This window comes from Oenanthe melanoleuca, chromosome 22 (genome assembly GCF_029582105.1).
Source record: "Oenanthe melanoleuca isolate GR-GAL-2019-014 chromosome 22, OMel1.0, whole genome shotgun sequence".
NCBI classification, from domain to species: Eukaryota; Metazoa; Chordata; class Aves; order Passeriformes; family Muscicapidae; genus Oenanthe; species Oenanthe melanoleuca.
The window spans coordinates 4,592,591-4,617,442 of record NC_079355.1 but is presented as its reverse complement, the minus strand read 5'-3'; the positions used below and the strand labels follow the sequence as shown (position 1 = coordinate 4,617,442).

The following is a 24,852-nucleotide window of genomic DNA, read 5'->3' as shown; positions in this document are numbered from 1 at the left end:
CTGCTCATGCAGCTCCCCACGAGAGCTCTGGCTCCCAGCAGCATCCAGCCTGGGGCTCACAGCAAATAAATAAAGCAAACAGCTTCTGCTGAGCCTGCAGAAATCCTACCAGCAGGAAAAAGAACTCACACTTTCTTTTCATGTGCTCTTTACTCATGGAACCATTTGTTTCTCTAGAGACAAAGAGGGGAGGAAGGAACTCATCCAAACACAATCCCCACGATTCAGGGCTGGTGCTCTGTATGTGTTGACACAAACCATGCTGGAGAAGGTGAAGAAAGTGTTTATTTCTGATTGAAGACTGATTACATCACTACCATGGATAATGTAGTAGAATAATCTTACACTCTTGGGAGAAATCTAGGAATAAATATGTAGAAGTAAAATAGTTTGTTTCCACTGTCCCTGAAGATGACTGATGAGTAAGTGCTGTATTTACAGGATAGTTATCATACTCTAGACTCTGTGCTGAATAAATATTGTCTTGAAAGGGTAAAAAAATCCATCGAAATATTTTAACTCACCACAAAATTAAAATAAAAAATCCATGTATTTGTCCAAAGCGAAGGTTAGTTACATGTTAATTATTGAATCCACATGGGATCACTGTCCAAAACGCCTCCTCTCCTGCTGGCCCGCTCCCCTCCACAGAAGCAGCATCAGTGCTTGTCCTCTTCTCCAGTGAAGAGCTTCTATTGGTTCTTCAGGCTGCAAGAGACAAACAAAGCCCAAGTCACGCTCCATCCTGGTGTATTTTATTAAAGAAAACCACCACAGCAAATTGGAAAAAGTCTCCTTTCCTTAGGTCCTAAATTTGAATTTAAGAGCCTCACAAATCCTGCCCGAGTCCTGCCCAGCTGGTGAGGAATTCCTCCCTGGAACTGGCTTTGGCAAGCTCAGGTTTGTGCAATTAACCCAGTGTTTGGGCTTTACATTAAAATAATTAATCTGCACACCCAGCACCACAGAGCTGTACAGGCTGCTGCTGGGGCTTTCAAATTATGATCAAAACAGAGGATATCAGAGATTTCTTCATTTCCACTTACATTAAAAGGGAATGGAGACAAGTTAGATCTATAATGAGGGGAAGTATTACATTCTCTTTCTTCACAGGCAGTGTAATTACTCAGCTGCTCCCTGGAACTGAAACTATGACAAATTAAAATGCCTATCAATTCCATCTACCTTTTGTAACTATTCATGTTCTGGAACTGTTACTGCTCTAAAAGCTTCTTTACCATCAGCCTCTATATATTACAAAAAGCACACAGAAATGCTGCTATTACCAAGTGTTACTGCTGCCACCAAGGGAAGAATAAAATCCTTTGATTTGGGTGTAAAGTGCACAATATAACTAATTTACTCTAATTTCCAGAAATTTACTGGAAATCTTCCATCAGAGAACACCTTTATTCTGAGTGAGGATGTGCAGAAGGAGCTCAACCTTCTGGCACCAGGTGAAACAGAAATACCATTTGGCACTAAATGTGACCCACAGAAATCAGCCTGAGCCAAGGAGCCCCGAGCTCCCCTGGTGCTGGCTGTGGCAGGCACACAGATCCTGGGACACTTCAGCCACAACAGGCTGTCAGTGTTTGTTCACACCTCCTGAAATAGATGGAGAAAGTGATGTAAACCAAACCACGGGCAAGGGTGACATTTCTCCAGGCATGATATTAACAATATTTTGATTAGCTCATTCCTGAATAGCCAAGCAGCTTATGTTGATAAATGCCCTGTTCCAATTAGACATCTGTGTTCTCAGCCTGGAAATAAAAAAGAAAAGAGGAAGGAGCCTGCCCAGGCCCAAGCCTGCTGTCTCTGCTCTTCAGCAGGACATCAACCATCTGGGCTTCCACAGGGGGCAGTCCAAAGGCAAGGCTGAGAGCTGTGCAGAGGGGCTGCAGAGCCACCACGACCATCCCCAAACCCTCAGAATTCATTCTGGTCACTCAATGAGTTTTACCCCATGATGGCTGCAGGTTTGGGTCCCCTCTCTGCAAAAATCCTGATGTTAACCAGGAAGCCTGAGTCTGAAAGGGAAACCCTTACATGTATTAGCATCTATCAAAGTGTAAATTAGTGATTATAAAACCTTGGAACACATTTGTGAGCTCTAGATGTGGCAGAGAGGTCTGGCTGATCAAAGAGACAAAATGAAGGTGAGAAGACAAAATTCTTCTTTCTGGAAGTGGGAATGGTTATCCCCAGAGAGTGAGACTGTTAATTAGCAGGGCTGGATCCCAGTTGAGCTCATGGCTGTGACAGACCCACAGGAGTACCAGGATCCTGCTAACACAGCTGCAGGTACCAGGATCAAACTGAGCCCCAGGGGCAGTGCCAGGATCCTGCTAACACAGCTGCAGGTACCAGGTTCAATCTGAGCCCCAGGGGCAGTGCCAGGGTCCTGTTAGCACAGCTGCAGGTACCAGGCTCACACTGAGCCCCAGGGGCAGTGCCAGGGTCCTGTTAGCACAGCTGCAGGTACCAGGTTCAATCTGAGCCCCAGGGGCAGTGCCAGGGTCCTGTTAGCACAGCTGCAGGTACCAGGCTCACACTGAGCCCCAGGGGCAGTGCCAGGGTCCTGTTAGCACAGCTGCCAAGCTGATGGTGGGTATTTAGGGCAGCTCTAACTGGCTCAGCGTGCTGCTCCCTGCAGAGCTCTCAGCCACAGATAATAACATAAATAACTCATAAATAACCACTACACAGCTCCTTCCTCATAGAAGGTCTTCTCTCCTGAATCCTGAAGCAGCTTTCCAGGAAACTCATCTGCCTGCTATTTTTTGGGTGGTATCGCTCCCACCCTGCAATCACTGCTCCCTGTTTTGCTCTTTGTCCCAGAGCAAAATCCCTGTGTCCCTTCTCCCCGTCCTTCACAAACTGTCCCTTCTCCAGCTTTGTTTAGTCTTTAACTCTATGAAGTATGACAGCCACATGAAATGTTTTGTTGCCTTGGCAACTGCAGTCCAGTGGCTTCAGCCTGAGTTAGGAGGCAGAGGACAGCCTTGACATTAACCAACAATAATGAGAACAGCAGAAACTGGGGGGACTGGCTGAGGAAGGAGCAGGGGACGATTACAATCCTCTCCTGCCCCCAGCATAGCTGGGAGCAGAGGGACAGCAGAGGGCTGGGAAACTCCCCAAAGAACCAGGTCTGATTTCCAAAGCCCCTTTCTTTGTATAGAAGAGGTAATTGCTTTGAAAAGCTGGAGAGACACAGATGGCATCCCTGCCAAAATCTGTTGTTTGTGCTGCCCAGCACATTCCTTTGCACTGGGAATGGGCTGAGCCCAGGGCTGTGTCACCTGTCACTGCTACCTGTCAAAGCACTTCCCAAGGTGTTCATCCACAGCATGAGAAATTAAGATTTCTTAATTTCTGCTGATTGCAGGAGACTGCACAACAGAACAGGTGTGGGGATAACCCAGAGAACCAGGCACCCTTTGGTCTAGGGAATTGGTGACACATCTTTCTGCAAGTCTCACTCTCCCATCCATGAGGCTGCTCTAGTTTGAGATAAACTCCTTTATCCTTCACAATAACACCAACAGCAACCACAGCAATAATCACACAGGCTTGCAAGGACTGGCAAGGGAAGGATAAATCACAGCTCTGGGCCAGTGGCACAGGTGCTGTCATTCCTGTTCCCAAGAGGAAGAGCTCTCTGTTTTCCAGCAGTGGGAATTTGCTGCACTGGGGATGGATCCCAGCCCTGCCCCAGCTGTTCCACACAGCCTGGCTGGGCAGAGATCCCCACCAGGGAGCTGGAGGCAGCAGAGGTGACAGACTGCTCCTGGCACAGCCCAGAGCAGGGCTGGCTCACTCACCTGGCCCCAGCCCAGTGCTCCACACCACACCTGCACTGCCAGGTGCTGATCACTGATCTGGGAAACATTCAAACACTCCCTGGACAAACAGAACAGACTCATGTGAATAACACCAGGAACCTCTGAAGGTCTGAAATCAGCTGGGGAAGAGCTGGGTTTGTCCTTTGCTGGCTAAAGCAAAATGAGCCATTGGCAGCCAGTGCTAGCTCTGCTCACTTTTCAGATACCCTCAAAGCCACCTGAAGCACTTCAGGTACATCCCTTTATACTCCTCTCCTAATCTAGGCAGTTCCCAGTGATTCAGCCTGAAATGGTCCCCAAAGCTCACATAAAAGTGTATTAAGAGCAATTAGTTCATTAATCTAGTCTCTGGTATCATGTATCTCCATCGCTTCATTTTAGTAATCTGCAGTAATTGACAGAGCAGACTGCCCCCAGTTCTCAGAGCTGGGTAATGCATAATTACCCTAAATCACAGCAAAACTGTTTCACTGGAAACACCTAATCCCCCTGGGCTCATGGTGTCTCCTCTGAGGTTTCACACATGGAAGAAACTGCAAACTCAGAATATTATCCACAGGTCAGTGGAACTCCAGCAAGCCCATGTGGGTCCAGCCCTGCAGTGCTGGAGGTGCCTCTGCACTGTGATTTCACAGCACCCAGAGCACAGCTGGGCCCTGGAGCTGTGATTTCACAGCACCCAGAGCGCAGCTGGGCCCTGGAGCTGTGATTTCACAGCACCCAGAGCGCAGCTGGGCCCTGGAGCTGTGATTTACAGCACCCAGAGCGCAGCTGGGCCCTGGAGCTGTGATTTCACAGCACCCAGAGCACAGCTGGGCCCTGGAGCTGTGATTTACAGCACCCAGAGCACAGCTGGGCCCTGGAGCTGTGATTTCACAGCACCCAGAGCACAGCTGGGCCCTGGAGCTGTGATTTACAGCACCCAGAGCACAGCTGGGCCCTGGAGCTGTGATTTACAGCACCCAGAGCACAGCTGGGCCCTGGAGCTGTGATTTCACAGCACCCAGAGCACAGCTGGGCCCTGGAGCTGTGATTTCACAGCACCCAGAGCACAGCTGGGCCCTGGAGCTGTGATTTCACAGCACCCAGAGCACAGCTGGGCCCTGGAGCTGTGATTTACAGCACCCAGAGCACAGCTGGGCCCTGGAGCTGTGATTTCACAGCACCCAGAGCACAGCTGGGCCCTGGAGCTGTGATTTACAGCACCCAGAGCACAGCTGGGTCCTAGAGCTGCTGGGTGCCAGGCAGGAGGGAGGGCAGGCACAGGCACAGGCACAGCCTGGCTGCAGCAGGGCACAGCAATACTCACTTGGCCTGGTGCTTGGAGCCCTTCAGGTGTGCGTGGTACTGCTCTATGGAGTTCAGGGTGACGCTGCAGATGTTGCAGGTGTAGCTGCGCTTCAGGCCTGTGAGGAAAAGCCAGTGTTAATGAACCCTTAAGTGTTAATGAACCCTTAAGTGTTAATGAACTCTGTGCCTGGGGTATGGACTATTCAGAGCCAAAGTGGCAGCCAGGAAGTACAAATAAGTGAGAAGGACTGAAGAGAGGGGGAGAAAAAGGAAAAAAAAAAAAAAAAAAAAAAAAAAAAGCAGTAATCTATGCTCCAAGCAAACTTCTAGTTAATTAGAAGGACCCCACATTTCATTTCCAGTTTCAGAAACATTTCTCTTTTCAGTGACCCATCTGTTTATTTTTCCAGGCCAGGGTATCCAAGCATTAGAGAAACCTAAAGGAGTATTTTTAGAAGTGAGCAGAAGAGAGGCAAGTTCAAAGGCTAATCCCTCCTGAGGGTGTGGAGCATCTCTGCTGTGCCCTCCTCAGGGCATCATCACTGTGCTCACAGCAGCAAACACTCGAAGCACCATTCATCCCTCCAGTTTTTGGCAGTGATCACAATTCAGAGCAATTCCCTGCTGGTACATTCAGCAGCCAGATCACTTAGGAGCTCTCTTTTCCCCAGAGGGATCCACTCTGATTCATCCAGCAAAGTGAACCAGCCAAGCACAGATGCTGGTCTCTGGCTGCAGGTCCAGGCTGGAGCCTGCAGAGACACCAGGCAGCCACCCAAGGGCAGAGCAGGAGCTCTCTCACCTGCTGGGCTGCACTACAGACTGTCCCCGGCACAACCAAGGGCTCTGCTCAGAAACACTGGAGCCAGGGGACTCCTAGCAGGGACTGCTGTGCTCCTCAGGAACAGCTCTAACATCCCTTTAATCATCTCTTCTGGCTTTCTACAGTATTATTTCTTTGCCAAAATTGTTAGAATAACTCATTTAGAACAAATAACCTGTGGCATTCTCAAATTGGATCAGTCCATGCTCACCATAATTAACTGCACAGGTAATAAACACTCTGACTTCTCCCCAGCCAGACCTACAGGCTCTCAAAAATCCCCTTGTCTCGTTTGGCACTGCAGACACCAGCTACACCAACAGCCCCACTTCTCTCAAACACTTCATAATATCACTCAGGAATTTGGCACAACATGAAAATCATCTTTAAATAATATTTCAAAATCATTCAGATGAGTGCTTGAAAAACAACAAGCCAGCAACTGCAGAGGTATTTAAGTAGTTTCTGCATTTCTATACCACGATGTGGCACAGAACAAAAATCAATTTGCAAATGTGCATATGGATTTTCTCCTTACAGAATTTATTCTTGATGGAGCAGTGATGGTTTTGCAGTCACGCCCTTTGTCCACTGCTGGAAGCTCCTGTTTCCTTTACTGAACCAGAGGAATCCTGCAGAAGGCAGGTGAAGGAGGGAAGGGCAGTCACAGCTGTCAGGGCGTGCAGCACACTGAGAACCTGGAGTCACCAGCATCTCTACCTGGCAGAGCAGGACGGGGCAATAGGAACCAGGCAATGCTTTAATTTGGGGCAACAAGGTTCTGCTGCTCAACCAATTTAGCAGCAAGTTAACAGCAGCCTCAGTGAGTCTTAATTACTGGTGTAGGTGGAAACACATTCAGTGAATGCAGCTCCTGACTGGGGATGATGATTTTCTCCCTCAGCATGTCAAGGCTGCTCAGTGAGGAACCAGGGGAATCCTGTTCCCCCTCCCTGCTCTGTGCAGGGAACTCAGTGCTGCTCCCTGATGAGCTGGGATGGAGGCAGAGAGAGGAAATCAGCCTCAGATGAACAGCAGGATGAGACCACAGGTGATAACATAAAAATTACCAGAATTTGACCTCACTGGAGCTCATCAAAGCTGCTACTTGGCTGAAACTGGTTTCATGAACTGCCCAGGCATTTTGCTGGGGCTGAGCTCAGCCCCACAGCCATCTGTGGTGGAAGGGGTCCCAGTCTGAGCAGTCCATCCTGGCAGTGCTGGGCTCTGGCTGTGCTCACATCCCCTGTGCCATCCTCACCAGACAGCAGCACTGCCTCCCCTGCAGCGTGACATGCATTCATGGAAAATTGAATGTCCTCCTATCCCCATTAAATAAAATATTAACAAGTCAAGTTATTAATGTCATCTTGCATAAAATGTATTAAAACCCATTCCAGGGGAGTTCTTGTTAAACTGCTTCTTACTAACCACAAGTGACAGCACAGAATGAGAAGTATTTATAAGGCATACAAAGAAATTATGAGCTGAAATGAAAAAGGAAACAGCTCTTTGCCTGATTTTGGAAGAAAGCATCTGCAGCACCACCAATTTTCCTGAGAAGGCAAAGGCTCCAAGTGACATCATCTCCATGCCCTTGTCCATCTGTACTGCAGAGGCTGCTGTGCTTTATTTTAGGGATTCAGAGCACCTGTTGCAGGGTTTGGCTCAGCCCAAGCACCAGGCAGAGCCCACCACAAACCACCCATCACAAACCCCCTTCCACTGCAGAGCCCACCTGCCTGGAGAGGGAATGCACAGCTGGGCCATGGGGGACACCAGGCACAAACTAAAGCTGCTGAGATGTAACTGGACAGAGGAACTCTGCCATTCCTCCTGCCTGTGCAGCCTGGGCAGGGACAGAGCCCAGCCAAGCTGTGGCCCCTCTGTGCTCTGAACAGGCACAAGCTGTCAGAGCAGAGCCTGGAATTTGGGGCTTGGGAACCCCCAGGTTTTGTTCTCCTGTGCAGTGATCTGTGCAGGGGCAGCAGCTCTGCAGGAGCAGCAGGGATTGCAGGTCAGCCCCAGAGCAGGGGGGTCCCAAATCAGCCCTGTGCCCTGGAAAGCCCCCAGAACTGCTCTGAGAGTGGCCTGGACCCTGCACCCCATCCAGCCAAGGGAAAGGGATATGTGTGCCCTGTGCTGCAGCTTTTATTCAATACATGCTGCAGAAACAATGCTCATTTCTTCTTTTTTTTTTTCCTTTCCTTATTCTTATTTCTGAGAAGAAAATAAGACTTCAAAATTTCAGGATGAGCACTTGGTGAGAAGAATCAATGTTTTTGTTTTCTATAAATATCAATTGTCCAAAAATATATCTCTATTCTTGTTTCTCCAAATATACATTCATATTTATCAATAAATATTTTATTACAGCCATTATCAAAACATCAAAGGCTGCTGAAATGTTGTACTTCAACTGACACTGCCTGTTCCAGGCTCACACAATGCATCAAATGTTCATCTCCCACACTAGTCAAAATAGAATTAATATTTCAGCTGTGATGGGAGAAGCCACCGGGGATGCAGAGGAAGGAGATGACTTTGCAATCCAGGGAAAACTGAGGCAGCAAAGAAGTGTGGTGCAGGGAGAGCGTGGGGATGGCCCCAGCACAGCCATGTCCTGCTGCCACCTGCCAGGGGAGGCTGTTTGCTCAGCACAAGCTGGGGATCACTGTGTGCTGGCCACTGCAGAGATGCTTCCAACACCTGCAAACATCTGCTCAAACCTTGCAGCTAAGTGCATCTAGGAGAGCAACTCTAGATGGACACAGATGGACAGCTGCTCACGACCTGGTTAGAAAAATTAAAGGTTTCCCACCTTGGCAGGCTGGGGACAGCCTCTTTGGCTCCCTGGGCACAGCTGGGCTGTGGGGCACAGGCACTGCAGACTGAACCCCTGAGCTGCACCTGACGTGTCCAGTCAGAACAGCACCTCTGTTCCTCTGCCCCAGGCACACACATCCTGCACACAGCTCTGCTGTGTCCTCTCCTGTCCTCCACACAGGCTCCAGGGCAAACCCCAGCCATGCACAGCACCACTGTGAAGGTAAAACCTTCACAGGTAAAACACAGCACAGGTATAACCAACTCCAACGCTCCTAGGAGCTAAATGTTCACAAGTGATTTATTTACAGTTAATGACATCCTCAGCCACTCCTGAACTTGGCACAGTTCACAGTCCTGAGCCCTTCTGTGTTGCTGTCCCAGGTTTTATTCCCACACACTTCCAGCAGTGGGCAGTGACTCAGCCAACATGAATCACTGATGGCACCATGAGTCACGCTAGGTAGCACAGGAAGATCAGGATAACCATTACAAGCTTTATGGGAGATCAAGAAATGCACAATATACTGTATAGCCATTAGTATCTAAAGAAAAATTATTCAATTTATCAAGGGAGAAAACCCCAGGTGTATCAAAATGTTATTGCAAAGCCTTGCTGCCAAAGCAGAGCTCTCCCACACAGCCCCAAACCAAACCTGTCCTTCCTCAGCCAGGTCCCTGTGTGCACAGGGGGCTGTAACCCAGACCTGGCTCACCCCACACCTCAGAGGAACCAGGACTGAGCCCTGGACACACCCCAGCTCTCCATCACAAGCTCAGCAGGGCTGGGGGCTGCAGCTGCTGAGACCACTGCCCTGCTGTGGTTCTGCTCTGCTTGAGGGGGCTCCCAGAGGGGTGCAAGCCCACGGCACAGCTCCCACAGGGATCCCACAGGGGCCACCACGGATGGAGTGACAGACAGATGAAGAAAGGCTACTCCTCCTTCAGCAGCACACAAAAACCTTATGTTTAACATCCCCATGGCAAATGCTCAGATCCTGCTGCTGCTGCTGACCAGGGCCATGGCAGCATTTCACAAATACCAATTAAATCATAGGAGACAGCTGTCCTGCTCTCCATCAGGGAGATGTGGGGAGTGCTTTACCCCCAGCAATATCCTGACTGCACTTCTGCGTGGGGCTGAGCTGTGCCAAGCTCTGCTCTCACAGGGACAGGCCACACTTGCTCAAGGACAGGGATGTGCACCAAGGGACAGGACTGCTTCAGGAGGAGGCCACAGAGACACCTAGGAAACAAGTCTGAAAGGATGCTACTAAAGCTGCAGGCTGGCATTCTGGAGCAGGGTGTTTTTTACAGAATTGGGAACCTCATGATGCAGTAAGAGCACCTCAGGGTCCCTGCACCACTGGTGACTGTGGTGGGCAGGGGTCCCTGGATCCCACGGGGATAGGTCTCTGCTCTCTATGTGCAGATCCCCAGATCCCACAGGCCCTGTCCCTGCTCTCTGTGTGTGTGTGCAGATCCCCAGATCCCACAGGCCCTGTCCCTGCTCTCTGTGTGTGCAGGTCTCTGGATCCCACAGGGACAGGTCCCTGCTCTGTGTGTGCAGATCCCCTGATCCCACAGGCCCTGTTCCTGCTCTCCCTGTGCAGATCCCCAGATCCCACAGGGACAGGTCTCTGCTCTCCCTGTGCAGATCCCCAGATCCCACAGGGACAGGTCTCTGCTCTCCCTGTGCAGATCCCCAGATCCCACAGGCCCTGTCCCTGCTCCCCCAGTGCAGCTCTCACCTCGCAGCTCCCCCAGGTCCAGGGTTTTCCCCAGCTGCTCCAGCAGGTCAGCTCTGGCCGCGTTCTTCTTGTGCTTTTTGCCATGGTAGTGCTGCTGTGCCATGACGGGGTTGTTGAACCAGGCAGTGCAGAGCTGGCAGTGCCTGTCCGAGTCCCGGCGCTGTGGCGGCGGCGGCACCGCGGAGCGCTCGGTGTGCGGCGCCTTCAGGGCAGCCTCTGCAAGGGAATGGGCACAGTGAGCTCACATGGGCAGCCTCTGCAAGGAAAGCAGCACAGTGAGCTCACCTGGGCAGCCTCTGCAAGGGAATGGGCACAGTGAGCTCACATGGGCAGCCTCTGCAAGGGAATGGGCACAGTGAGCTCACCTGGGCAGCCTCTGCAAGGAAAGTGGCACAGTGAGCACACATGGGCAGCCTCTGCAAGGGAATGGGCACAGTGAGCTCACCTGGGCAGCCTCTGCCAGGGAACAGCACAGGTGAGCTCACCTGGGCAGCCTCTGCACGGGAATGGGCACAGTGAGCTCACCTGGGCAGCCTCTGCCAGGGAACAGCACAGGTGAGCTCACCTGGGCAGCCTCTGCAAGGGAATGGGCACAGTGAGCTCACATGGGCAGCCTCTGCAAGGGAATGGGCACAGTGAGCTCACCTGGGCAGCCTCTGCAAGGAAAGCAGCACAGTGAGCTCACCTGGGCAGCCTCTGAAAGGGAATGGGCACAGTGAGCTCACATGGGCAGCCTCTGCAAGGGAACAGCACAGGTGAGCTCACCTGGGCAGCCTCTGCAAGGGAATGGGCACAGTGAGCTCACCTGGGCAGCCTCTGCAAGGAAAGCAGCACAGGTGAGCTCACCTGGGCAGCCTCTGCAAGGGAATGGGCACAGTGAGCTCACCTGGGCAGCCTCTGCAAGGAAAGCGGCACAGTGAGCACACATGGGCAGCCTCTGCAAGGGAATGGGCACAGTGAGCTCACCTGGGCAGCCTCTGCCAGGGAACAGCACAGGTGAGCTTACCTGGGCAGCCTCTGCAAGGGAATGGGCACAGTGAGCTCACCTGGGCAGCCTCTGCCAGGGAACAGCACAGGTGAGCTCACCTGGGCAGCCTCTGAAAGGGAATGGGCACAGTGAGCTCACCTGGGCAGCCTCTGCCAGGGAACAGCACAGGTGAGCTCACCTGGGCAGCCTCTGCAAGGGAATGGGCACAGTGAGCTCACCTGGGCAGCCTCTGCCAGGGAACAGCACAGGTGAGCTCACCTGGGCAGCCTCTGCAAGGGAATGGGCACAGTGAGCTCACCTGGGCAGCCTCTGCAAGGGAACATACAGTGAGCTCACCTGGGCAGCCTCTGAAAGGGAATGGGCACAGTGAGCTCACCTGGGCAGCCTCTGCAAGGGAATGGGCACAGGTGAGCTCACCTGGGCAGCCTCTGCAAGGGAATGGGCACAGGTGAGCTCACATGGGCAGCCTCTGCAAGGGGACAGCACAGTGTGCTCACATGGGCAGCTTGAGCACCATCAGACCTGAGCACATCCCACACCAGACAGACCCCGAGCACATCCCACATCCCACATCAAGCAATAATCAGCTGCAGTTCCAGGGTGCATCCCTGTGGTGTCCTGTGGATATTCTGCATGCTGCTGCCATTTCTCATTACAAAAAGCACCAGGAAAGGACAGCCCAGGACTGCTCCTCAGCTTTCTGCATTTCACTAACTGGGGAGGGAGGATACTTTCAGTGCAGTTTTCACATCTTATTGCTGCTCTGACTAAATCTGCTAAACTTATCCTGCTTGAATTGCTATTCCCAGGAAAAATCACCAGTGGAGAATAAAAACAACATGCAGAGCCATCTTCTCAGGATAGAGAGACATATTTATCATTATCTCTGGATTCTTATTTTTCAATTTAATTGGTCTCAGAAAGAATGGGGAAAGCCATAGTCATTGCAAATTGTCATAGATGAAAAAAACAAACTCAATACTCAGTCCCATCCTTCAAAGAACTTCTCATTATGAATTATTGTCAGGTACCAGCAACACACTACCTTAATTAAATTATATTTGCCTTCAGATTCATCAAAAGCCCATCCAGGAACACAAACATGACCCCCAAATGATTCCAAATAAAAGTGAGTGATTAGTCTTTATACAATGGAATGCACTTTGTTCAACAGAGTTTCCCAACTTCGTACAATATAAGTCACAAACTCATGGAAAAAAAGAGTTTGAAGTAAAATAAAGTTCAGATAACACTGGGATACAAAAATATACAATGACTAGCACTTAATTATCACGCCTCATTCAAAAATTCCCTTTTATGTAGCTTTACTTTTTCTTTTCTTTTCCAGATGAAATGTCTGCCCTTTAAATAATTAACAACCTGCTCTCTCCATGGGACTGGAAGAGGCACATTTGGAGGTGGCAAGAGGTGTGTGGTGGCTGCCTTTGATCAGGGATGATCCAGCTGAGCCCTGATGAGCGCACAGGGCAGCAAATGCCAAACCCACCTCAGTGCCTGACACCAGGAACAACACCCCAGGAATCTATTTAGACATGTAATTATGCCTGGGATTGGCTCCATGGCTTGAGAAAGTTAATATTGTTACAAATCTTCTGCTGACCTCCTCAGTAAGGGACACCTTTCGAGGAAATTCTATCTTACATATACCATTACTTACAACCTTATCAATTTCCAGGGGTTTATAACCTTCTATTGTTTTTGATGATGACTGCCAAGGTATCAGAGTTCCAGCAGCTGCCTCTGAAGAGCTGCTCCAGGCAGGGCCAGGCAGGGTCTGGCTGGATTTTGCTCCTAAAAAAAAAGTTTTTTCTATGGTTCCAGCAGGAGAGACACAGCCCAGCCCCTCCAAGGTGCATGCAGCAGAACTGCCAGTGTGAGCAAACAGCAAAGCCAGCTGCCAGCACAGTCACTAGGAACAATATCAGGGAACTGCAATATTTCCTGTTCAAACTGGGATTTACTCGGGAACTGCAGTATTTCCTGTTCAAACTGGGATTTATCAGGGAACTGCAGTATTTCCTGTTCCAGCTGGGATATATTAGGGAAATGCAGTATTTCCTGTTCAAACTGGGATTTATTAGGAAACTGCAGTTTTTCCTGTTCCAGCTGGAATATATTAGGGAAATGCAGTATTTCCTGTTCAAACTAGGATATATTAGGGAAATGCAGTATTTCCTGTTCAAACTGGATTACACAGACTCTGCACGTGCTGGACTCATGAAAAGCAAGCACAGCTTGCAAACGTGTTCGTTCCTGCACTGGCCAGGGATCTCCTTTCAGGAAGGGTGCATGCCCAGAGCCCAGCAGTGCCACAGGGGCTTGCAATAGCCCTGGGGATGCCAGGAGATGCCAGGGGACCCAGCCCCCTGCAGGACCCCGGGACAGCTGGGACAGGGAGCCAGACTAAGCTGCAGAGACGTTTGGAGCATCATAAACAAGCAGCAATTTTGGCAGCCCAGGAGCTCTGTGACAGATCTGCCTTGCTGTGCCACCAGCCCCAGGCTATGAAGCCACATCTACCCAATCTCCTGGCCAGCCTTCCCCTTGATTGCTGCCCGAGGGGGACCAGGGAGGCTGAAGCTCACGGAGCTGGTGATGCCCACAGGAGTTACATCTCCTGATCACTGAGGGAACCTGACAGAGCATCTCTGCTCTCAGCCCATGCATGCTCTCAGCCCCATCTCTGCTCTCAGCCCCATCTCTGCTCTCAGCCCCATCTCTGCTCTCAGCCCCATCTCTGCTCTCAGCCCATCCCTGCTCTCAACCCCATCTCTGCTCTCAGCCCATCCCTGCTCTCAGTCCCATCTCTGCTCTCAGCCCATCTCTGCTCTGAGCCCATCTCTGCTCTGAGCCCATCTCTGCCCTGAGCCCATCCCTGCTCTCAGCCCCTCTCCCTGAGGCTGGGGGCTTGTGCTGCTCCCCAAGCCAGGCAGGAGGGAGGCTGCCAGGGGGACTGGCACTCCTGCTGCAGGGGACAGCAACCAGAGTCCCCTAGCCCTGCTCCAAGCCCACATCCACACCTGGCTCCCACGAGACCATGAGCAACAGCTCCACAGCAGAGCCCCCTGCCTGCATCACATGGGGGCTGCCATAGGTACGGATTTCCTCTTAGCACTCACAGTACAAGGTATTTTCTTTAAAGTCACATTCCTCAGGTCCCACTGACAACCCCTACCAGTCCTAAGGTGTGCTGAGCCCAGCCTGGCAATTAATGAAAGCATCCCAAGTCTACCAAATTCTCCCAAAGAGAAATAGATGAAAGTTGACTTCTCCACAAATGTGAATTTATCATCCTGATATGCTCTACATAACTGCTGCAGAACAGCAAATGCCATCACTCCCTGAGCAGCGACATGAAAATTAATAATAAACACTCACAAAACGTCAAAAGTTAAAAATGTTTCTCCATCTAAAACACAAACATAAAAGCTGTGAGTTTGACTATTTCAAGTATTTCAAAATGCTAAATAGCTCATGACAGTCTGCCTTACGTTCCCTTTCGCTGTGGGAGGGAAGTGAGAAAGTCTTACTTTGCTGCAAGAGGCAAAATACTAAGTTAGAAACACTTTAGCACTCCAGCAATGAATTAATGTTTGACTTCTTTCTCACATCCAAAGCTTTTTATTCCAATCTGGATTTAAAAGGCACCCAACTTTTTCCACTGGCACACTCCAGAAACAGCATGAGGACAAGAAAGCAAGGGAGCCACAACAGGGGGGCAATGGGAAACTTGGTTTTCTTCAGAAGAAATCCCGGAAATCTAGCACTAAAACTCCAGCCACTGCTGGACAGATTCTTGCAGCCAAACCAAAAAGCCATTTGCTCAGTCCCTCCTGATGTCCCAAAGCCAGGGCCATTGCCACTTTCCTGGAATGACACCTGCAGGTCCTTGCACTGGGAGTGATGAAAACAGCAGCAATTCCCCCACAATTCTCTGGTTTTTAACTCGTAGTGGTGATGGGATTCAAGCTGACAGGGGATGCTGGAAATGACCAGAGAATTCATCAGCAACAGTGGTGACACAGAGGCTCTGAGGGCCACAGCCTTGCACAGCAGAGGCACAGGAAAGATCACAGCTATTTCATTGTCAGGATGAGACATTGTTTTTGTGAGCAGCCCGACTGTTGGGCCACTTCTGAAAGCTCTGGCAGAGAACGGGACATGTGTGCTCCATCTGGATGGTAACTGAAGGAGAACGTGGGTCTCTGTCAGGGGTCTAAGAATAGATGTGATTTGTCTCGGGATTGATGAGACAGAAACTCCAGAATATCAAGCAGCAGAATATCCTCCCCTGGAGCATCCAGCATGCTCAGGGCTGTGCTTGGTTGGCTCTCAGGACCCACGAGCAGTGGAGTCTCCAAACCTCTCTCTGAGAGACTTAATGCTCCCTGGTGCCAGCCACAGAGGACTGGGACAAAATCCAGGGAGAATTGCTGGGGGACTGTAGGAAGCCCAGAAAAACGCTGTGTCCAAAGGGCCTGTTTCTGAGAACTCCTGGAGAGCAAGAAGGTGCTTATTAATGTATTCCTGAGCTCAGCTTCATCTTCCAGATGGAGTGGCTGTAAGAGCTGATGAGTCCTTGAGCTGCTCCTTGCCAGTGATTAGGGTGGCTGAAGAGCCCATCACTCCAGAGCAAGTAGCAGGGCTCACTGAGAGCCTCCTGAGGCTGAGCTGGATGATTAAAAGGTGAGACCAAAACCACAATGCAAGGCTGCAGCTCTGAGCAAGCCCTGCGGCTGAAGGGTGAAACCAAATTGTCAACTTACACAGGAATCATTCCATGCACCAATCTGAGATCCAGCACTCTTGTGTATACCAGCTCACCTGGGATCAGCAGAACACCAGGGATTGTGGCAGGTCCCTGGATTCCAGAGGAGGAGCTGCTGGCCAGCTGAGGGATGGGGCTCAAGCTCCAAGCGAGCTCTGGACAGATCAGCAGCCAGCCTGAGTCCCTGCTGTTCTGTGCCAGCTGCAGAGAGCAGCCCCAAGAGCCCAACATGAGTGAGCTGCATGGCCATGACAGCTCATGGGAGAGCTTTCCTCCTGGCTGACCCAGGGCTGGGGCCCCAGGTGGCAAGGGCTTTACCTTCACCTCCCACAGACACACTGGTGCCCAGCACGGCCAGTTAAACTGAGCAAAACACCTCCTAACACAACTCCCCACAAGCCCCCCCATGGCAAAGGACAAATCATATTCTCTCTCTCAGTACCTGCAGCCTGTGAGGTTAAAAAGGCAACAAAACCCCACACAGAGTGCCAGCCCCTGTTATCCAATCCCATCCAGGATTTACATGCCAGGCAGGGTCCAGCACACAGCCCCATTTGTGTTTTGTGCTGCAGGAAGTGCCACTGGCAGCAATTCTAGGTCACATCTGTCTGCACGACCTCAGGCCAGCAATCCTTCCTGGAGAAAGGTGAGTGCTTTGTTCAAGCATTTTCTGCTTCCACAACTACAGAGGATTTTTTTATTTTTTTTCACAGATTATTAGTGGTTTTCAGGGACTTATGGTTAAGCAAACAATAAGATGGTTAAATTGTCCGATTTCAACATTTGACTTTTTAAATGTGAAAGTTAATAGGCTGCATTATTAGAATCACTGTGGAGGAAAGCACGAAACCCATCTGGGCAAAAATCAAGAGACAATCAATCCAAGGGTTTTTAAAGCTTGGATTTCCCTCTGTGGTAAGAGCAGAGGATGCTCTATACTGTACAGTAACACTAAAGGTTTATTAAATATATTAGCTGAGCTGATAATTAAACAGCTGATAATTAAAGCCAGGCTTGGCTATCTGCACCCAGAGGAGACACTGCCCCCCATTGAGAAAACACTCTGGAACTGTGGAACTAGAGACAGGGCTGCACCAGGGCCAGTCCCAGCTGATAAACCCCTAATCTACACAAACAAAGCAGAACAATAATGAGCATCGGGAGTTTTTAAAGGTTGTTATGACAGCAACACAAAGGAATAGCTGCTGCTGCCAGCCCAGCTCTCCAGCCTGTCCCCAATTTCTGCTCCCTGTGCCCACCCTGCCCCAGCCCCTCCTGCTCCTCCCATACCTGTGGCCTTCAACGCTGGCTGCTCCCCCAGCAGCAGTTTTAACCTCTTGGCGTGGATTTTCCCTTGGTAATGCGACTCTGCCACCACTGCTGAGGTAAAGGACATGTTACATAGTGTGCAGCATTTGTTCTTATCCACTGAGTCACCGTCACTGCCCTGCGTGGAGACAGAAACACAGACAAAAAAAGAGGAGCATGAGCCCCCCAAGCAGAGTCACAGAGAGAGGAGAGAAGAGAAGAACAGGAGGGAGGAATGCAGGTTATTATGCCAAGCCAGAGCTGCCAAGGACTCTCCCCTCCTCATCCTTCCAGCCTTGCTCTTGCCTTGTCCCAGCCCTGCCCAGCCTGGGGACACCTCCAGCCCCCAGTAGCTCCAGCGTGGGTAGCACTGGGAGCACTGGGAGCTCACAGTCCCTGTGCAGCTCCCAGTACTTCCCCAGGCACATCTCCCTTCCCTCAGCCACTATTCCTGCTCCCAGGGGGAGTCACAGACCCAAAGCTGTCCCTGCCACACCACCAGTGCTCCCTCCTGATGCACTTTTTAAAGAGACCCCAAAACATCCGGGGGGACACAGCTGGGGGCACAACCCTCCCTGCAGGTGGGAGAACAAATGGACTGTCTGAAATCACAGAGGTCCCTCCAGCAGGATCCAACACCAGCCCTGGGCAAACCCAGCACAGACTGGACACCTGACCCAACACTGAAGGTCATTTTTTCCCCCCCAAAAAACGCACTTTCAGGAAAACGACCAATTTCCACCACTTTTTTGTTGTTGATAACTGTAAATCAAACCTAAGGGAGGAATCTCAAGAGGTGATTAGTACTGTTCTGAGTGCAATTTGCACTTCTTTTAAATAGCTTTCTCTCAAGATATTTTATGTCTTCAAAGGGAAATCACTTGAAAGTTAAGAGCAGAGTAGAAAATTTCCAGTATCTATTGATCATCAGTGGCAACATATAAAGAGCCTCCAACAGAGCTTGTTTGAAAAGCTGATACACTTCGGTGCTAATGCACCAGGGTCTCTTCCTCTGCCAGGGCTGCTCTTCAGTGACATTTTTTCCTTTTCAACCTACTTTCTCAGCTAGACTGCAATTAGAAATAAAAAATTAAAACCCCCTCAAAGAGCCCTCCGACAGCTCCTGCAGAGTCCAGGGTCCCATTTAGCTGACCCAGAGCTCACTGTGCAGCTCACCTGGGCTCAGCCAGGTGTCTGGGTGAGCACCTTGATGTATGTACCAGCAGCAGAGGGGGTCCCCAAACCCCTGGTGGGTCTGTGAGCCCCTCTGCACACTGACAAAGCTCTGCTGCCCTACAGCCACCTCTACACACCAGTGCCATTAGCTGTGAGTGGGATGCACCAGGTATTTATTTGGGCTCTGCTGTTCTCAAGCCTTTCCCAGGTCTGGATCATCCCTGAGCAGCTTCTCCTCCCTTCCCTCCTCCACAACCCAGCCCTGCACTGAGCCAGAGCCCTGCTCCAGCCCTGAAGGGTAATTATGCCTTCTCATTTGTCAGGGGCTGTTTTACCTGAAACCAGAGAGTCTGGGGGAAGCTGATCTGGGTGTCTTTTGTCACCTGCTCAGTGACACCAGTGATGGGATGGTGCAGGTGCTGAAATCCCAGGGCTGCTCACCCAGCTGGGGCACAGGGCTCTGCCCAGGGCAGGCAGCTGTTCCCTGGGAATGTTCTGCACCCACCCAGCCTCCCTGAGCACAGCCCAGCACCCACAGCTCCTCTGAGTTCTGCAAATCCACTGGCAGCTCCTTAACCCTGTGCTGCCAGACCCAGCCAAGGATTATTCCTACATTGTGTTTCTGCAGCTTTCTCCAGCTGAGCCTGCCTCTAAAACCTTCCCTACACTGCAGCACAGAAGCTTCATACAAACTGAAGCACAACAGAACACACCACTGGTTTGGAGTTAGAGCATCCATCTCCAACACTGACATCCACACTCTTCCCCTGTTCTGAAGCCAGCCCAATTTATAGAGCTTCCTTTTGTAATATTAGCAACTCCAGTCTCCTATATCCTACAGAATTAACTCCAGTTATTTGGCTGCCTATTAACAAGCTGCTAAAGAAATAATCCTCACACAGGGCAAGGCACTTGCAGTCCTTTGATGGACAGGAAAAGCAAGGATTTTTATTCCACATATACAAATCTGCTGTCTTCATTTCCCAAGTTTTACTAAGATGAAAATATTATACAAACCCTAGAACACAGCAGCATAAACCACAGCATTAAAGTAACTTTTAAATTTGAATTAATTTTTGGTGCATGAAGGTGTAAAAGAGCTGCTGCTTCATAGGAAATTCAGGCCGTTTCCATTCTGGAGCCTGCTTTTGTCATGGCACCACCAAAGAGCAAGTACCAGCTCAGAAAAGGTCAGGACATGAGGTTTTTCCCCTTCTCCAATAATGAAGAGCACAACAATGGAGCTGCTATCCATTGGAACATTACTTGTATAAACTCTCTACTTCTCACTGCAGAGGGCTGAGGGGTGTTTTGGAAATGCAGTTTTTGCAACCCTCAAACAGCAGCCAAGCCCCCAGAGAGCTCAGGAGGCCAATGCTGTTTCCAATGCAGCATCCAGAGCCACCTCTCCCTCCTGCTGGCCCCTGGCACAAGGACAAGGTGTTAGTTCTGTGCTCAGCAGGACACAAACCCCATGGCACAGAGCCACAGAACAGTTCTGATGAGAAAAGGCTACCATCCCCTTTTTAGCAGAGAGCTCTACACCAATTTAATTGGTTCTAACCAATTAACTGTTTCTAACACTCAGTGAAGTCACCCTGCCATGGCCTCAGTGGCACTGCCAGGACTGGGCACTGCCCTGCACGTGGACATGGCAGGGATGTTCTGGGCAGCACCAGACATGTCCTAAATGATTCTGTTCTCTCTAAATGCAAAGGCTTGTGTAACATCCCAGCAGCAACAGGCCCACTAGGAGCTGTAAACGTTGGCAGATCTTCCCTGCTATATTTTTATAACACAAATAATTTTAGAATTTAGGTCTGGCCTAGCCTAGCATTCACCTAGAACATGAGGACACGTTAATCCACCCCCACTAGGGCTGCCCTTGGCAAAAGCACCAGCAAACACAGAATTACATTCCCTCTCCGTGCTGCCTTTCACAAAAGCAGTAGGAAATAGTTCAGCTTTGATTTATTTGAGGTCTGATTAGTTCTCTGTCCTCCCCATCCCATGCTGAGGTGCACATGCAGCACGTGGCTCCTTGTTAGATGTATTGCAGCTCCTCAGAGAACCCTGCTCCCATGGCACTGCCCACACTGTCACCAATAACTCAATAAAATCCCTGCCAGATCCTCTTGTGGAGGGGCAGATTGCATCTGCAATCTGAGAAACAGAAAGTTCACTAGTGTTTTAATTACTACGTTAATGAGCTTTCAGACTCCTTGGGCAAAACTTGTGTGCTTCTCTCTTTAATTACAAGATATCACAGTGAATATCAACAGCCCTCAGCCAGCCACACTGAACTGTGCTTGCTGGGAACCTTGCTGCAGCTCTCACACAGCCCCAGAATACAGGAAGGAGATAAATGAGTAATTCCCCATGAAGCCATCTCTTAAAAATTCAGTCTCCTTCCATCTATTGCCTGACAAACTGTGAGCTGGTCCAATTCCTCACCTTCCCTTGTTTATTTGAACACAGCTGAGGAAGCCAATGGCCAAATTGGCAGACTGAGAGCAAACAGGGGTGAGGAACCTTTGGATAAAGCACAGCAACTCTCAGAACAGTGAGCACAGAGCCCTGGGCAGGTGACACTGCTCTTGGGGACCTCACACTGCTCTTGGGGACCCCAGGGGTTTTCAGCTAGGACACTGCAGTGGCACGCCTGATCTCCTGCTGGCAGGAGGGCACAGCACTGCCTGGCAGGTGTGCCCAGAGCAGCTCTGCACATGCACAGCTCCACCCTGCCACCCCACACTGGCCCCAGACACTGCCCAGATGCAGTCCTCCCACCTGCCCAGTGACCCCAGGGCTCGTCCAGTACCAGCAGCACCCCAGAGTGGCCACCCAGCACCGCAGAGTGTCCATCCAGAACCACAGAGAGACATCCAGCACCCCAGAGAGACATCTCGCACCACAGAGTGGCCATCCAGCACCACAGAGTGTCCATCCAGCACCACAGAGTGTCCATCCAGCAGCACAGAGTGTCCATCCAGCAGCACAGAGTGGCCATCCAGCACCCCAGAGTGGCCATCCAGCACCCCAGAGTGGCCATCCAGCACCACAGAGTGGCCATCCAGCACCACAGAGTGTCCATCCAGCAGCACAGAGTGGCCATCCAGCACCCCAGAGTGTCCATCCAGCAGCACAGAGTGGCCATCCAGCACCACAGTGTCCATCCAGCACCCCAGAGTGGCCATCCAGCAGCACAGAGTGGCCATCCAGCACCCCAGAGTGGCCATCCAGCACCCCAGAGTGTCCATCCAGCAGCACAGAGTGGCCATCCAGCACCCCAGAGTGGCCATCCAGCACCACAGAGTGGCCATCCAGCACCCCAGAGAGACATCCAGCACCCCAGAGAGACATCCAGCACCCCAGATTGGCCATCCAGCACCCCAGAGTGTCCATCCAGCACCACAGAGTGGCCATCCAGCACCACAGTGTCCATCCAGCACCACAGAGTGTCCATCCAGCACCCCAGAGTGTCCATCCAGCAGCACAGAGTGGCCATCCAGCACCCCAGAGTGTCCATCCAGCACCACAGAGTGGCCATCCAGCACCCCAGAGTGGCCATCCAGCACCACAGAGTGGCCATCCAGCACCACAGAGTGCCCATCCAGCACCACAGAGTGGCCATCCAGCACCACAGAGTGGCCATCCAGCACCCCAGAGAGACATCCAGCACCCCAGAGTGGCCATCCAGCACCACAGAGTGTCCATCCAGCACCACAGAGTGGCCATCCAGCACCCCAGAGTGTCCATCCAGCAGCACAGAGTGGCCATCCAGCACCACAGTGTCCATCCAGCACCCCAGAGTGGCCATCCAGCACCCCAGAGTGTCCATCCAGCAGCACAGAGTGGCCATCCAGCACCCCAGAGTGGCCATCCAGCAGCACAGAGTGGCCATCCAGCACCCCAGAGTGGCCATCCAGCACCCCAGAGTGTCCATCCAGCAGCACAGAGTGGCCATCCAGCACCCCAGAGTGGCCATCCAGCACCACAGAGTGGCCATCCAGCACCCCAGAGAGACATCCAGCACCCCAGAGAGACATCCAGCACCCCAGATTGGCCATCCAGCACCCCAGAGTGTCCATCCAGCACCACAGAGTGGCCATCCAGCACCACAGTGTCCATCCAGCACCCCAGAGTGTCCATCCAGCACCCCAGAGTGTCCATCCAGCAGCACAGAGTGGCCATCCAGCACCCCAGAGTGTCCATCCAGCACCACAGAGTGGCCATCCAGCACCCCAGAGTGGCCATCCAGCACCACAGAGTGGCCATCCAGCACCACAGAGTGCCCATCCAGCACCACAGAGTGGCCATCCAGCACCACAGAGTGGCCATCCAGCACCCCAGAGAGACATCCAGCACCCCAGAGTGTCCATCCAGCACCACAGAGTGGCCATCCAGCACCCCAGAGTGCCCATCCAGCACCACAGAGTGGCCATCCAGCACCACAGAGTGGCCATCCAGCACCCCAGAGAGACATCCAGCACCCCAGAGTGTCCATCCAGCACCACAGAGTGGCCATCCAGCACCCCAGAGTGCCCATCCAGCACCACAGAGTGGCCATCCAGCACCACAGAGTGGCCATCCAGCACCCCAGAGTGGCCATCCAGCACCACAGAGTGGCCATCCAGCACCCCAGAGTGCCCATCCAGCACCCCAGTGTCCATCCAGCAGCCCGGAGTGGCCATCACCCCACACCTGGAGGCACAATCACCAGCCCCAGCTGCTCACCAGCAGCCCCAGCCATGGAACTGAAATGGAGCAAGCCCTGACTATTTGCTATCAGCATATTTTTTCCTATGAAAGAACATTCAAATAACTAAAAACACAATTACTGTTGCTGATGCACATAATAATTCTTGTGTAGTTTATTGAAAATTATTTCCAGTTACTTTGCATTTCAGCTAATGTAAATGTTACCTCCGGGCACCTGATGATCTGTGGCTCTAAGAGAGAATGCTGTAGCCCAGAGTCAGTGACTCAGAGCAGCTGGAAGACCAGGGTTTGGGGGATACCCACGTTTTCTGAGCGGAGCTTTTTGGCCGGGCAGCCTCCATCGAGGGGGTGCAGCATGTAGTACAGGCGGACCTTGCTGGCATGCTTCCGACTCTGGGGGGAAAAAGAGAGAGAAGGAGAACTGGAGTGACAAGGAACAAGAGGCTCTGCTGCTGTGCTCACCACACCACCCCGGTCAGATTTCCCATCCCCCTGACAGATATATCCATATATCTATATATATTTGACCATATATATCCACCACCGTAGGAGAAAAGGGGGAAGGATCCAGGTGAGGAGCATTCGGTCTTTTCAGAATTTTCACAGAGCTCTGCACCCAGCTGAAACACATCCTAAGGTGTCAGAGGCACACACACAAACCAGATCCAGAGCTCCAGAGCTTCTAGAATGATAAAATAAGAGGGGTAAAAAATCCCCCATGAGGGACACGCGAGCAGGTTTCACCGTGCCTTTGGGCACAGCTGGAGCTCACAGGCAGGTGAGGGTCAGCAGAGAGCAGATCCCCAGCAGCAGCAGGCAAAGCAAATCCTTGGGACTTGCAAGACTTAAAGGAAGATTTTAAAGCAGGAGCACAGACATAAACCTTCAAAACCCTGACTTACATCAGGTCTTGTCTTCTGCCATATGCAGGGGGAAAAGCCTGCAGCCACAAAATAGCTGCACCCAGCAGATGGGCAGCAGACACATGGGGAGCTGTCACCATGCAAATGTTTCCTTTGAATTCCCCTTTCCAACTGCACCAAAGAACAACAGCACTGTAATGTTATAATTTCAGACCACAGAGCTGCAATTTAAAAATATTAAATTATCATTAGCATGTTCTGGAACATTCTTTTTCCTGTGGTGTAAACTCTGAGCTAAATTTGCAGGCAGCTATATTTGTATTCGCATGCAGAAATGTGACGATGCAATAATTTTTTCCGCAGAGCAAATCAGTCAAGATAAATAATGTCAAATATCTGTCCCCAGCTTGCCTTCCTGCTGCATGTAGCAAATGTGACGTTTCTCAGCTTAATCCTTCCCTGGGC

At 51.1% G+C, this 24,852-nt stretch overlaps 1 protein-coding gene across 2 annotated transcripts in view; it reads right to left on the bottom strand.

Moving 5' to 3' along the window:
* Window positions 1–267: 267 nt before the first annotated feature.
* The window catches only part of ZMAT4 (zinc finger matrin-type 4), a 48,479-nt gene continuing 23,894 nt past the window's right edge, over window positions 268–24,852 (bottom strand). The window contains exons 3-8 of one of the 2 annotated variants that reach the window (XM_056508822.1): window positions 23,828–23,917; window positions 17,609–17,765; window positions 10,907–10,957; window positions 10,542–10,757; window positions 5,161–5,257; window positions 268–708 (exon numbers count right to left, since the gene is read on the bottom strand). In XM_056508822.1, coding sequence (XP_056364797.1) covers window positions 693–708; window positions 5,161–5,257; window positions 10,542–10,757; window positions 10,907–10,957; window positions 17,609–17,765; window positions 23,828–23,917 — 627 coding nt within the window. In that variant the 3' untranslated portion in view covers window positions 268–692. The remainder of the gene's footprint in view (window positions 709–5,160; window positions 5,258–10,541; window positions 10,758–10,906; window positions 10,958–17,608; window positions 17,766–23,827; window positions 23,918–24,852) is intronic. The other variant, XM_056508824.1, reaches the window with a different exon arrangement.